This window comes from Electrona antarctica (genome assembly GCF_951216825.1).
Source record: "Electrona antarctica genome assembly, chromosome: 18".
Classification (NCBI taxonomy): domain Eukaryota; kingdom Metazoa; phylum Chordata; class Actinopteri; order Myctophiformes; family Myctophidae; genus Electrona; species Electrona antarctica.
In genome coordinates this window covers 38,084,055-38,097,870 of record NC_136799.1, presented here as the reverse complement: position 1 = coordinate 38,097,870, position 13,816 = coordinate 38,084,055, and the positions used below count along the sequence as shown (strand labels likewise).

The 13,816-nt window shown below is 44.4% G+C and overlaps 1 protein-coding gene across 1 annotated transcript in view; it reads left to right on the top strand.

Annotated features, from left to right (window-relative positions):
* Window positions 1–13,816, top strand: part of LOC306941884 (pleckstrin homology domain-containing family G member 3-like) — a 52,194-nt gene continuing 38,378 nt past the window's right edge. The window contains exons 1-2 of the mRNA XM_079527524.1: window positions 1–270; window positions 8,411–8,478. Of these exons, the coding sequence (XP_079383650.1) occupies window positions 8,430–8,478 (49 nt within the window). The 5' untranslated portion in view covers window positions 1–270; window positions 8,411–8,429. The remainder of the gene's footprint in view (window positions 271–8,410; window positions 8,479–13,816) is intronic.

The window sequence follows — 13,816 nt, the reverse complement described above, 5'->3', positions numbered from 1 at the left end:
CGGTCTTTGTCCATCACTTGTCTCACTCAACCTAAGCAAGCCCAGGCGTTGCGTGCGTGTGTGCCTGTGTGGATGTTTTGGGACGCTAGTAGTACGAGCTGATGATATTCCGTGAGATGAGATTTGCCTGTCTCGGAGACTTTACAACTATGTGAAATGAAGCAACTAACGGAGTAAACCTCAATCTTTTTGACGAGACTTACAGGAAGAAGAAAAAACTAGTGTGTGTGTGCGAGATCTTGGGAACGAGGACGGGACTTGGGAATTTTGGTAAGTGCGCTTCTGCTTTAAACTGAAGAAAGTTAATTTATACTACGGTGATGTTTTGGCGTTTTCTTCCAGGTATAGACTTTTTTTGTTTTGTTTTTTGTTTTTACTACATAATGTACTTTTAACTTCGTTATCTATCTCACTTTGCACAGTTCTCGTTTTAACGCGCGTGTTGATTTGTTACTCGTGAAATCAGTTGAATTGACCCACTCCGCATTTTGGACCCACTCACATGTCAAGAAAACCACACACTGAAAGAAAACATCTGTGATGGATAGAGTTTTAAAGATGTCACATGGTGCATCTCGATTTCAAATGACATTGTCATTGAGCCCATGGGACTCTTTACAGAGTTCCCGTCCCTGTGCGTTCTTCTCATTCCCCGGGGGACCACCTCATTCCCAGGACCACGGCTCTGCCTCTTCAACAGCCTTGTGATCATTTGCATTGCATGCCTGGCTGGTACCTTGGGTGCAAATTTCAGATGTTCTTTTTGGGAAGAAAAAAATAAATAGCCCTGCACATTCCCTCTCTCATAGTAGAGTCATCACGAATCTCTGGCAGGGCCATGAGTTTCAGTCTGATAAGTGTTGTTTGTTCTTTGAAAGAAAACAGCTCTCTGTTGAGTGAACTTTGATCAGCTGCACTGGCATCTGCTGACTTTAGACTAAATTTTTCCTGGTTTAGGTTGGAGAGCAGAGTAGACTGATACTGTACATGCAAGACATAAATAAACCTGTGCTGTTTTGACACTGTGATGCAGCTTGAATCATTTGTCCATTTCCCATTTTGGATACATGTGCCATCTTCTTCCCGCATACTTCACATGACAGACCTATATGTTTATTTTCTGATGACTCTGAGCATACCTGCTAGATAGGGTAATCTCTAAATTTAGGCCGTTCCTTGGTCAGTGAATTTCCCAATCTATTGGGAAACAATGGTGCAGTCAGGCAACTGCTAATTTCATCATTTGACCTGTCAGACAATAACGCCCAAGTCCATAATTTGACCCTTCGGACAATAACTCTAAGCCCATCACTTTGACCTTTCATCAGTTGACATTTCAGACCATAACATCTTAAGTGCAGTCCAGTCAATCCTTCCCAGATGGAACACAACTCTCTTCCAGGTGGTCTGGGTGGGGAGGAAGCTGCTCTTGGCTCTCTGAGAAGCGAGAGACGCAGAGTTGGCACACTTACTGCTTCACACTACACAGTCAAATCCTGAGTGTTAACTTAACGCTGCAACAGGGTCCATTTGTAGACCCTCGGAGTGAAACAAACGCATGCTTTTTTCAGTGTAGTCTTTGGTATGTATGCTGTAACTCCTCTGCCAGTCTGCTCCCAGTCTCACTGTAGTTGTTGATGAGCAGACAGAACTCTGCTGCAGACAGACAGCATGGAGTGTCCCAAGCACTTGAATTCAATAATTGCACCTGCAAATACATCCAGAAACGTGTTATCTTTAGAATGGCAACTGTCCCAAATTGCCAGTATTTAACCCATTAAGACCGGATGCTGATTCTACAAATGCCTTCTAAATCTGTTTTTCAGTTTTCTCAGACTTTCGAAAATGTTCAAAAATTGCAGATATACAAGCTCACAGTGCAGCTTATATGCTATTTTTGAATAGCCAATGCAAACATCTTAAATGACACAGTTTTCATGCTTTCCCCGGTTTTAATGGGTTAAAAGAATGGTTGCAAATTGTTAGTTTGCGCTTAATTTTATATGAAGGAATAATGTAGTGTGATATAATGCTGTTCAGAATACATCATGCCATTTTTTTTATTGACCCCAACGTCAAAGCACAGCGATCCCAGCATCCACCAATGTGTAACAAAAAAGAAAAAAGAGAATTCTCTCATGTGACTTTGCACACATGACCCTGAAGTTTCAACTTTTTGGCAAGTTACAGCTAGGATTACACTGGCAAGGTTGGAGGTCAACTTCAAAGGTAAACAAAGCTGGAAAACATTGGTTTCGTTTGAGTTTGTGCTTTAATGTGTTCACACTTAACCACTTTCAACCGTGTCCCTATTTTGGGCATGTCATCATTATGGGAAAATAATCTTCAATAATGTTCAAAAACAGCAAAAATAACTGATCTACAAGCTCACATGTCGCACTGTGACACGTGAGACACCTGTGACACTTGTATATCGGGTATTTTTGCAATTGTGGAAAAAATGTGGTTTAAGAGGTTATGTTTGTGCACTCTAGAGACTAGAGACTATGGAGGTTAGAGTGAGTGTTTGTTCCTCCAACACATTGTTGACAGATGAGCCTCAAACTTGACATGAAGGCAAACGCCACATAATGCACCTTTAAGTGGGCACGTGCCAGATCTATTTCTGAAAACTTGCCCTCTAATTTTAAACCAGCCACCATCTCCTCTCCCCTCCTCACATTTCAGCAGATAATGGAGGACCACTCAGCCACTCGTTCTGTACCGCGCACACTCTATTGGACGGTGAAGTCTTCACTTGTCGTTACTCAATTATGGTGGCGATTTTCACTTGCCAGGTATGCATTTCCAACATGCCTTTAGTCTTATATGGTTGCAGGTCGTTGGTGGTGAGGTGAAAATTACCCTGCGTTCTCTGCCACAGCGGGAAATAATTATACTGCCATTAGGGTCATTTTGGCTGTGGTGCATGTACGCGCGCACTGTGCGGGTACAGCTCTTTGTTTGTCTTCACAGCTCTCTGGTAATCCAGAGGAAAGGACTGCTTAAGATCACCCCAGCTAGGCAGCAAAATGCAATTGTGAGGATAAAAAGACTAAACTCATATGTTGTTGTCTTGTCTTGTGGGAAGTGTCACAGGTTTTGAGCTGTGCTATTCTAAGGGCCGTGTGGATTTGATTGAAGCGGAGGGAGAGCGTCTGGTTTATTGTATTCCCGAGTGAATGAGAAGCTGTTAGTCACTTAAACTAAAGGCCCCAATGTCAGGGACAAACTGCAGGAGTAATGTGGGAAAGAAGGCACCAAGAGAAAGGCTGTTTGTCAGAGGGTATTTTCTACTGGGGTAGTTCAGGGGTAAGAGGGTACGAAGGAGGTCATGCAGTATAAACATGGCCCCCGATGTTGAAATAATAAAGGCTCTCTGTCTCCAGACCCTCTCGGACCTCTGCCTGCCATTCGCATGTTGGCTTTTATTTTCACTTTCAGAGGGTCCCTGCTGACTGATGGGGTCTGGACGAAATGCCACACCATCATGTTGGAAGACGTCCCACAAGGCTTTGGTCGCATTTCCACTGAATTACCCCACCGGGCCTTGTTGGGGGTAGACGGTGCATGCATGCATGCATGGGCAAAGACAATGTCATGTGGTGTGTGTGTGTGTGTATGTGTGTGTGTGAATGTGAGGGAGTGAGAGCACAATTTCTCTTGAGTATTTTTAACTCCTATTTAACGGTTCATCAGCTGCTTCCACTCAAGTTAACGTTGGCAATTTGCGTGCGTGTCAGTGTGTTTGTGTGATGCTCACTGTCTAAAAGTGTTGTTGACTTATAGAGTCGGCTAGAACCGGGGTTTCTAAACCTTTCCATGCCAAGGTCCCCCAAATAGCCATAGCCTCTGGCTAAAATATGAATAATATATATTTTTCTTTTTTTTTAAGCACTTTCACATGAGACACCAGCACGAGAATAAAAATGTTCATGGTTCAAATCCAGATAATGTTGATTGGCAGCAGACTTGTACATGGCCATAATGAGGTCATATCCTTCCTGTCCTGTCTGTGACCCCTCTATCCCTTCCTGGAGAGACAGAGACAGAGTGGCATGATGTCTGCCCAGGAGCACAACTCCTCTCACTTTCTGCTGTCTGCATGGAGCAGTGAGTGAGGACCCACTTCATGGTTTCACTTCCTTGATGGACTGCCAAGTTAACGGTGAAAAACAATCCAGATAGTCATCACTCCCAGAGGGGGTGGGGGGGTGTGGGCGTGGGTGGGTGTGTGTGCGCGTGCGCATTACTACAAGCTCGCTCGCCTGTGGCGCGCTCACGTCTAACGCCACACGTCTATGGGTGAAACACACACAAACCAAACCGTACAACAAAGGACTGACAGCGATTTATCTTTGGCCACTGACAACGCAGAGGTCAAGGCGGTGACGTTATCACGACCACCAAGCACAGGCGTAAACGGCACCTCCACATAAGTCACGGTCTATGTCGTGGCCAACCAAACCGTGCACAAAGTGTGCTCTTCTCAATTGTGTATATTTATAGATACTTGTAAGGGTCAAATCTCCCCACGGGTAAAAAAGATTCAGGTTAGGATTGGACATTTAGAGGTTAGGGTTGGAGATACACCTGATTTATGATTACTTGCGTACCAATGTCAAGCACCAAAAATGGCAGATCTGTAAACTAACAATATGTCGCAGATGCAACGTGTTGTGAGCTTGAAGATCTGCTATAACTCCCGCTTTATGCTGGGTTAGGGTTAAAAATAGCCTTTATACAATTGCCGTCCTAAAATCTTGACCTCACAAGTATAGTAATATGTGTGTGCGCGACTGCACGTGTGTGTGTGTGTATCAGGCGGGTGAGGCTTTCTTTTCACACATTTGTGGTGGCGATGACTCAACCTTGAATTTCCTCAGCGTTTTCATGAGTCCGATATCTTGACCAACATCTGTCCTCCTTAATCGTCTGCTTGTTGTTGTTTTGAAACAAAAGCTCTCTGTCGGAATTCACGGTTCAGAGACGTCGCCTGGATCAGCTTTAATCCAGACGGTTTAGAGGAACAAGGAAAAGTTGTATCTCCCCATCTGATAGGGACACCGGAGAAGTGATCCATTGCAGTCTTTAGTTTAACAGCCAGAAGATTGGCTCTTGTAACATCTGTCATCTATTAAGGAGGTCCATTCCCATACGGGAGGTTCATGTTGCGGCTAACGTAATCATCAGCTGTGGTGGGAAACAAATGCTCTCCATTTGGGTGGAAAGAGCTGCTGGCTCCAGCACAGGTGGCTGACTAGACTACTCCACATGAATGTCAGCCTGTATCGCAGTGTTTTCCTTACGACTTTGAACATAACCTTGCTGCTTCCCTCTCCTCCTTAGGAAAACACTGATTTTTGGAATTACCATTGCTCAGCAAACTGGAGATGAGGGATAATGAGTTAGAATGGTTGAAGTCTGTCCATATGTTGAAAGTTATTCTGCTTTATACTGGGTCCTCCTTGCAGTGAGACATTTTCACAAATCTTCAACCACTTTAAACCTGGCGTCCCTAATAATGTTGGGCATGTCATCATAGGTGAAAATAAGCAGATCTACAAGCTCACAGCGTAACAAGATGTGACACATTGTGAGCTTGTAAATTGGCTATTCGTCGTGCGATGAACTGTTTAGCTGCCTGCCATAGCTGAATGGGTAGAGAGGCCGTCAGGGAAACAGAGGGTCTCGCGGCCTGGCCCGGTGGCCCCTGGTCCTTGTTGAAGTGTCCCTGAGCAAAACACTTAACCCTTTATTGCTCCCCGGATGCTACCCCCGTAGCACGGCACCCACCGCTCCTAATGGCTAGAATGGGTTAAATTTCACAAATGTGTGTGTGTGTTGTGCCAAAACATTTCCCAAAGGAGCGGGGTTCATATTACTATATTATAGTCGGGCTTAAGCAGTTAACTTCTCTGGACAAGTGTGTTTACTCACGCATAGACAAATGTGCTTTTATTGAAACAATGTGAGGGAAAAATATTTACATTTAACAATTCAGAGCAGAGCGACCTACAAATTGCAAGGTCGGATTAAGAGGCATTTGTCAGCAGTACAATAACATCAGCAGTGATTGAGGAACTGTCGACCTTTTGAGAACCCTTGTTTCTCGCCTGGCCACTCACTGTCCAGAAAGATAATAGCATAGTTCTGGTCTGGTTATTCAGCAGGGATAGTTGTGGGGATTTGACTAGTTCAAAGCATGCCCTTTGACCTCAACACCCTCCCCACTGTGTGTACAGGCTCTCCGCAAACCACTTGGAAATCAATGGGCCTCACTTGGAGAATGAGCGTCGGGGAAGGCTTCACTGTGTAAGAATGTCATTCTAGTAGTTCTTCATTGACAGAGCCCAAGAAAGACTCCGGCTCAGTTGGCTCACAACATCATTTTCCCTTCACGGTAAAACTCAGAGTGTTAAATCAACGCTGAGAGTGTAAATGCTCTCAGCGTTAAATCAATGCCCTGGATTTCACGGTGTATTTTCTTTTGATGTTGCAATGAGAAAAAACGATGGTGCCTCACAAGTTATGCCCTAGTTTAAGATGGATAAATGATAATAACTGTGTTCCTTGGCTACTTGAGCCTCCTGACTTAGCACACATCCTTTCCTCTGGTGCGGTCCACAGCTGCAGGCAACCAGCTCAGTGATCACGATGTGCACATCCATCCAGCCCTGTGAGTGTCTCCCTCCCTCCCCCCCACCCCCTCGCTCTTCCTGTGCATCTTAATTGACAAACCTGCCCTTGGCAGCGAGCTTGGCTCGGCCTGGATTCTGGGACCAGAAGAAGTACTCAGATTTACTTAAGTACAAAAGTAGCGGTGTGAGAAGTCTTAATTAGTAAAACCTTTTTACATCGTGATGCGACACATTGTGAGCTTGTAGTTGTACATTGTCTATTTTCTAAATCTAAATCTGCAAAGTAACTTGACGTGGAGTAAAAAGTACAATACAACATTTGCCTTTGAGATGTAGTGGAGAAGAAGTATAAAGTATTAAAAAAAAATGGGAATACTCAAGTAAAGTAAAAAATACCTCAATCTTACTCAAGTACAGTACTTGAGTAACAAATCTACTTAATTACTTTCCACCACTGTCCAGGACGACTGGGCTGGCTGTCAGCTCGGGACAGTGGCCACTGGCCAGCGGTGCACTCGGGAACAATGCCCGTCTTAATCCGCCAAGAATTCCCGCTCCTCTGATGTGCCTGGCCCGAGTATGGGACTGTTTGAAAGGCTGTAGGCTCACTTGGAATCACAGGAGACAAGTTCTCAGGCACAGTCCTCTGTGTTCATTTGCTGTAAAGAGGCCAGAGAGGGAGAAAAAAAAACGTGACGGACTGTGTGAGCGCTTTGGTTTGCTCTGCTGTGACACTCGCTGGACGCGGAGATAAGAAGCCGTGCCAGGCAGCCGATGAGCATGAACTTTTAAACTCGGCCTCAGCTGAAATATCGATGATGGGAAAATTCCTTCAATGTAACGCAAAATGAATTACTGAAAGTGCTTGTTACATAATACATGTTATCTTTTTCGGAATCAAGCCTTTCTTTCTCTTATATAATTCTTTTAGCGGACCTTGTATTGTACTGTACTTCCCTGTGCTTGTTCATGCAAACTGTTAATAAAGTATTCAATCAATCTATATTTGATTTAGTCTTATGGAATCCGTTTTGTTTTTTTAAATTATATGCCAAGCATTTTTATAAAGCACAGGTTATTTCATCTATTTGTTGCGCAAAGTTGCATGGATTCTTGGATTAATTTACCATGTGAGGAGACAGCTGTTTCAGTATAAAAACGTCTGGGTTTCCGAGGCTACTGTTTCAGTGACTTTCATCTTTTTGTAGTACGACAAATGGTGAAAATAGCGGATCTACAACCTCACAACGTGTCTCGTTGCAACACATTGTTACCTTGTAGATCTACAATTCTTTTCTATTCAAACATTTTTTGCCGATAAATGCAAGCCCAAAATAGAGACGCAGTGTAATAATGGTTTGATCAGTCTCAAACGCCTGCCGTCTATGGCCCCAGGGTCCTATATGTCGGCATGTGTCTGGCTGACAACACAAGCTAGCGAGTAGCTATGCAAGCAGTGGAATGAGAAGAATTTCCCATTTCAATACAGATAAGACCTGGATAGTTTTAACTTCACTTCAGCGAAGTGGGCTTCGAGGAAAGCATTCGACTTTTAAGGCGGTCTCCAAAACGTATGACGCACAAGACATGAGAACTATGACTCGCCTAATAAGAGGTTTTATTATTAACTAACGGCATTGTTTCTGTGACTGCGCTTTCACAACTCTATGTGTGAAAGATCAATATTGCTGCAATGTATGTACAGTAAACCCTGATATGGAGTGCTAAAGTGTCGCTCAACGCTTAATGTTTGTTTTTTGTCCCGTCAGCTCCAGAGGCCAGAGTGCCATGCCAGAGGAGTCGCACCGTGCTCTCCACCAGCGCCCAATGGGGGAAGGTAAGACCCTTATCTTAGAGATTAAGGACACAGTCATGCCTCTCGCTGCGGTCCTTTACTAAGTACACCTGAGAAATGGCCAGACGTGCATTAACACACATTAACACATTATCTTTGGTGAGTTCTTTCTCATGGACGGAACTGTGCTTTCTTGCTTGAACGTGCATGTACTATGTGGTGCTATAAAGTGGTCAACGTGTTGATTCCAGCAGCTGAAGTGCAGCAGAGGTAAGTGGAAACGTGCTGGAAGTGAGAGTACAGAGGAAATCCAGCGTTTCTTTAAATGTAAGAAGCGGTGAGCAGTGGAACGTCCCTCCTACGTCTTCTAGGCTGGTAGAGAGGCTCTTTGTGTGGCTGTGGAAGCGGGCCAGTCCCCCCCCCCCCCCTCCTTTTAAACAGCTGAAAACTCTGTGTACCCAGACATAAAAACAGAAAAGTGTTGGAATCCCCAACAAATCCATCGTGCAACAACTCCCTGTACACTGGGGGACACTCGCTCAAATTACATATTATTTCACTGTTCATTATCTTCAGCATCAGAGGTCCACTGCAGCATTGACACAGTGCCTCTTTGTATCTGCATGTCCACATTGTGCCTCTCCACCCCCACCACCGCCCCTTCATATCCCTCTCTCTCTCTCTCTCTCTCTCTGGCCCTTCTCTCTCTACTGAACACATTTGGCGCTTGACTTCCACTTTGGCTGGAGAATACCGATGTGTCAATGGTTCCCTTTTTCTTTTCCGCCCGTCCCTTTGGTTCAGCCGTGGCCAAAAGAGGCCGCTCACTGGGGGGAAAACGTGTGCCGCCCTCGTGAAGATTTGTGTTTCTCCGTCCGTTAAAAGGTCGCATAGCTTCTCAGGGTGCATGTTCTCACAGCTCGTTTCCAAACTCAAAACTCGCCTAACATCTTTACTCAAGAAGACAAGACCCACTTGTAGCTGAGACATTTTTGGATTGGTTTGTTTGTGGACCAGTTGGAGTTGGATCGGTGTTGGTTAAATCTGTAAGATTCATGTCCTACCCGCGATTCAAAGCCGGGTATCCTGTGCGAGTGCAGAAATGTAAACCACTGACCATTTTTTTACCCCCGGGAAGTTCCACTTCTGGTACGACCAGATCAAAATTTCTCAATATAAGAGCAGGGAGTACAGATTAGGCAAAGTAAAGTTTCATTCACTAAAAAGAGTTATGGAATGCAGCTTTAAACTCAGTCAGGACAGCTGGAATGCTGTGTCCACATGAGGTGGTGAGTTGATGTAGTTTAAAGAGGCAGGAGGAATGCATGCGTTAAGGGGAAGCCTCAGCTCTGTGTCAAGGTAAACAATTAAAGAGACTATCTAGTTCCACCTCACCTCAGGGAGTCACAAGAGCCAGAGGGTTTGTGTAGTGACCACGCCATTGAAACAGAACCCAGGGGGGTTTCTCGATGCGTGTAATGTCACCGTGGCTGGCATGATGTAAACATTTTAGCGCTGCTACAGTACATGACGCACCTCACCTCACCTAATGTAGAATCATACATGAATGACTCTAGTTAAGAGTTTAAGTTTTTTCCCTTTTCATGCCTACTTCATTGTCATTGAAAGCCTAAAATGTCCTTAGCCTTTTCTTTTTAACTTTACTCAAATGTGAGTCTGCTGCATTGTCATTAAAACGTTTGTTTTGTTGTTCATGGCCACTCCAAACCAGTACGACTGTAATCATCCTCTAAAACCCCAAACTATGAGACATGTCCATGTCAAAAGCTGACGTCTGTCCCGGTCTCAGTCTGTCAGCTCAAGAGCGCTGACTTCACCAATGCAGCCAACCTGAGGCGGGCCGGGCACCGCGCTGCTCACACAAACACACGGCCGATAGATAAGGGCTCCCTCTGACCTACTTAACCCTGGGCATGGAATGTGTCTGTGTCTGCAGAATGTACAGCTTTAAAGAGGGTCCTGTGGGATGGATGGATCATCCCCATTGACTGCAGCTTTTCCAGACCAGTGGGCATAGGGGTTGTGGATTCAGGGATGGTTGCACCCCTGAGTGAGCTTGTTAACCGGAGCCCCCCTCCCCTCCTCCCTCCCACACACACACACACACACACACACACACACACACACACACACACACACACACACACACACACTGTGCAACGCCTCCACTGCTTAATGGGCTGTAGCAGTGCTTCCTAAATGGTGGGCACAACACGGGTCCAGATGTCCTGTGAGACACATTATCATTAATGATTATACTATGTACCGTAATAATAATGGTTAAAGTAACACTTTAACCACTTTGAATCTGGCATCCCTATTTTGGGTGACAATTTTTTCTTCTTCACAAATTAATTCATTGTGAGCCTGTAGATCTGCTATTTTCGCTGTAAATACTGAGGAGCGACTTGAGATTTTGACTTGCCCATTGGTGTGCCTTAAGTGCGCACACAAGGTTTGAAAAGAACCACTTCTGGGTAGCATTAGTCACTTACTGCTTTAAGGAGATGCTGTAGCAGAAAAACCTGAACGACTAGGGTTGGACATTTGCACCACCAGCCTACCGGGTTCTGCATCTATATTTAAGTAGATCTGTGTATTGTAATATTGTGGAATTTGTACAGAACTACAGTCACTGTATTTCATTTCATTGTTCGGCCCGTCGACTCCTGCACTCCCCACAAAAGCCATTTATTTCAATGTAAATGATTTTACTGCCTTGTACAATAGCATTCCTCCCATTGAAGTCTTCCAGTGGATTAAACACATTAGTTACAGGCTGCTGTCAGATGGCCTCTCAGAATCTCATTTGAATCTATAAGACTCATTCCTAGCCTGTTGCGTAACTGTTTAGGCGCAGTCAAGTGTTATGCAATGTTTTAACACAATTTACCATGATGGTATGGTATGCACCAAACATATATTATAGGAGCTAAAACCTCTGCATTGCGGTGGATGCTCAAGTGTCGGGGTACATAATGAACAACGCATGTGAAACCGTCTCCTCTGACAAAGTGTCTGAACACTCTTCTGCACGACGATGCTGGTGAGATTCAATATTCAAAGTTTCTATTTGTCACTCGCTTATACAAGTTCAAACAGCTAAATGACAGTCAGTGTATGCTCTGTTTTGAGCAAAAATGGCTCTTTACAGTTTTGACCTGGCTGCTTTGTCTTGTCTTTGTCCAGGGTTCTGATAGCCTTGGGGGGGGGGGGGGGGGGGGGGACATCACAGGCACTTGCTTGTCCGCATTGAATAAAGCGCTCCATTGATGGTGTGATATTTGTCCTTCAAAGTCCTTTTTAGCTCTGCTCAACACTATTGTATTAAAAGGATTTATAAAGTTGGTTAAAAGAAGGCTGGACTCTGGAGTTGTATCTCTTCCTCCTCCTCCTATCACAGTAAACATGGATGTTCATGTGCGCTGATGGCAGTGTCCCTTCACACAGCTGTCAGTGCATCCATCAGTGCATGTGGACCCTCCAGAGAGGTGCTAACAGGAATGTAGCATGGCTGTGGACTGTCGGCCTGGTGGTAAAGTCTACAATGGACTCGCACCTCAGGACTACATCAGGCCCCAGATGTTGTGTGGGTGTGTTTGTGCGTGTACGTGTGTGAGTTAGAGCCAGACCTATCGGTCACGCCATTATGTCATTATTTGACTTTTGTGACAACACAACAGTATCTGCAGTTACGCACCTGATTTGTCCCATTGTTTTTGAGTGGTGCAACCACTCCAAGGAACAGCAATGTCCGTGTTAACCTATGTGTGACTGAGTACCAGTAGGGGAAAAAGTGGCGCTGTTGTGCCGTAAACAGAGAGAGATAGTGCTGCACTGTTGCCTGCTAATGAGAGAGAGGGAGAGAGAGGGAGAGGGGAGTTGCACCACTCAGTTCACACGGGTGTGATTTTTTTTACAACTTTCAACCTTTCAGTCCATATATTTTGGTCATGTAATTTCGTAAAAATTCAAAAAAGATCTAAGAGCTCACAATTGATTTTGTTAACAGGGCAAGTGTTTAAATAAATATATTCTAGTTAGATGTTCTCAAAAAGAAAATCAAATCAAATTACTTGTTGCGCTTTTTGACAACATATCGGTCAAAATAATAATAATCGGTGGTCTATAGGACTCTCCCAAAATCGAGATCAGCATCAGACTCAAAATTCGGGCATCGGTCGGGCTCTAGTGCACGTGCATCTGTGTGTATGTATGTGTGTGTGTGTTGTCCTGAGGAATTGCGAGTGTGGACCGGCCCCAGGTCTGACAGGGGGCCTCTTGGTGGGGTATAGGCGTGTTGCGTGGCGGCCCTTCCTTAAGTGGATCATCACATGCCTATGGACTGAGGTCAGTGGGCACGGCGGGAAGCTTTAAGACATGCCTATGGACTGAGGTCAGTGGGCACGGCGGGAAGCTTTAAGATCCGGAGGCCGAGAGCACAAGAGAAGTTCACAGGATTAAACGTGAGCCTTTTGAGTTAGCTTTATCTTTACAGGTACTTTGGAGAGATCCCCAGCCTGTCTTTATTGCAGTGATTGACTCGGCCTCTTTGAAAGGTGTCGGGAAAACCTTTTTCAAATCTCGACTTTTATTGGTATAAATTACAAGTTTGAGTCTTCCTGGCGCTTCCTGGCGCTTAAGCATATTCTGTCGTGCCTATGTTTTTATGGTAAGATTACAGTTCAGCAGCCACTATAGTAATAGTAATTCACGGGGAAAAAATGTAGGTCACGGCTTCTGAATCTGAACAGATAACCAATTTCGACACGCTCCAGCCTCCAATCCTGGGAGTTACAGGGAGTTAACTTACAGGTCACACTATCTCATTGAGCTCCCAGACACTTACCCTGACCTTAACCACACCAAACCCATGGCTACACATACTATCTCAAATTCTATGTCTAAACAATCATTTTAGCATTATAACAACATTTGGGTTCATTTCCACTGTGGCAGATCATGCAATAATAACGATTTTAAAATGCGTCTGTGATGTACAGTAAATGGTTCAGTTTTCAGTTTTTATGACCCAGATCAAATAAAATAAAAATGCCTTTGTGGTTGTTTCACAAAATACAATAATTTGAGTTGCAATTTCAACCCACATCAATCACACAGTACTTTCACTTTTGAACAGAGGAATTTCCCCCCAAAATTCCCAACAAAATATTTTTACCGTGTCTGTTGTGGAATGCAAGTCCAACATGCATGTATGTGTGCCTAGTCCCCGTTTGTCCACAGTGGTTTATTTACTGACCTTCATGTTAACTATTAACCACTTAAACCACCGGAGTCCCCCAGGGCTCTAAACTTGATCATCCAATTTTTTCCCTCTACAATCTATCAATCTCTTTGC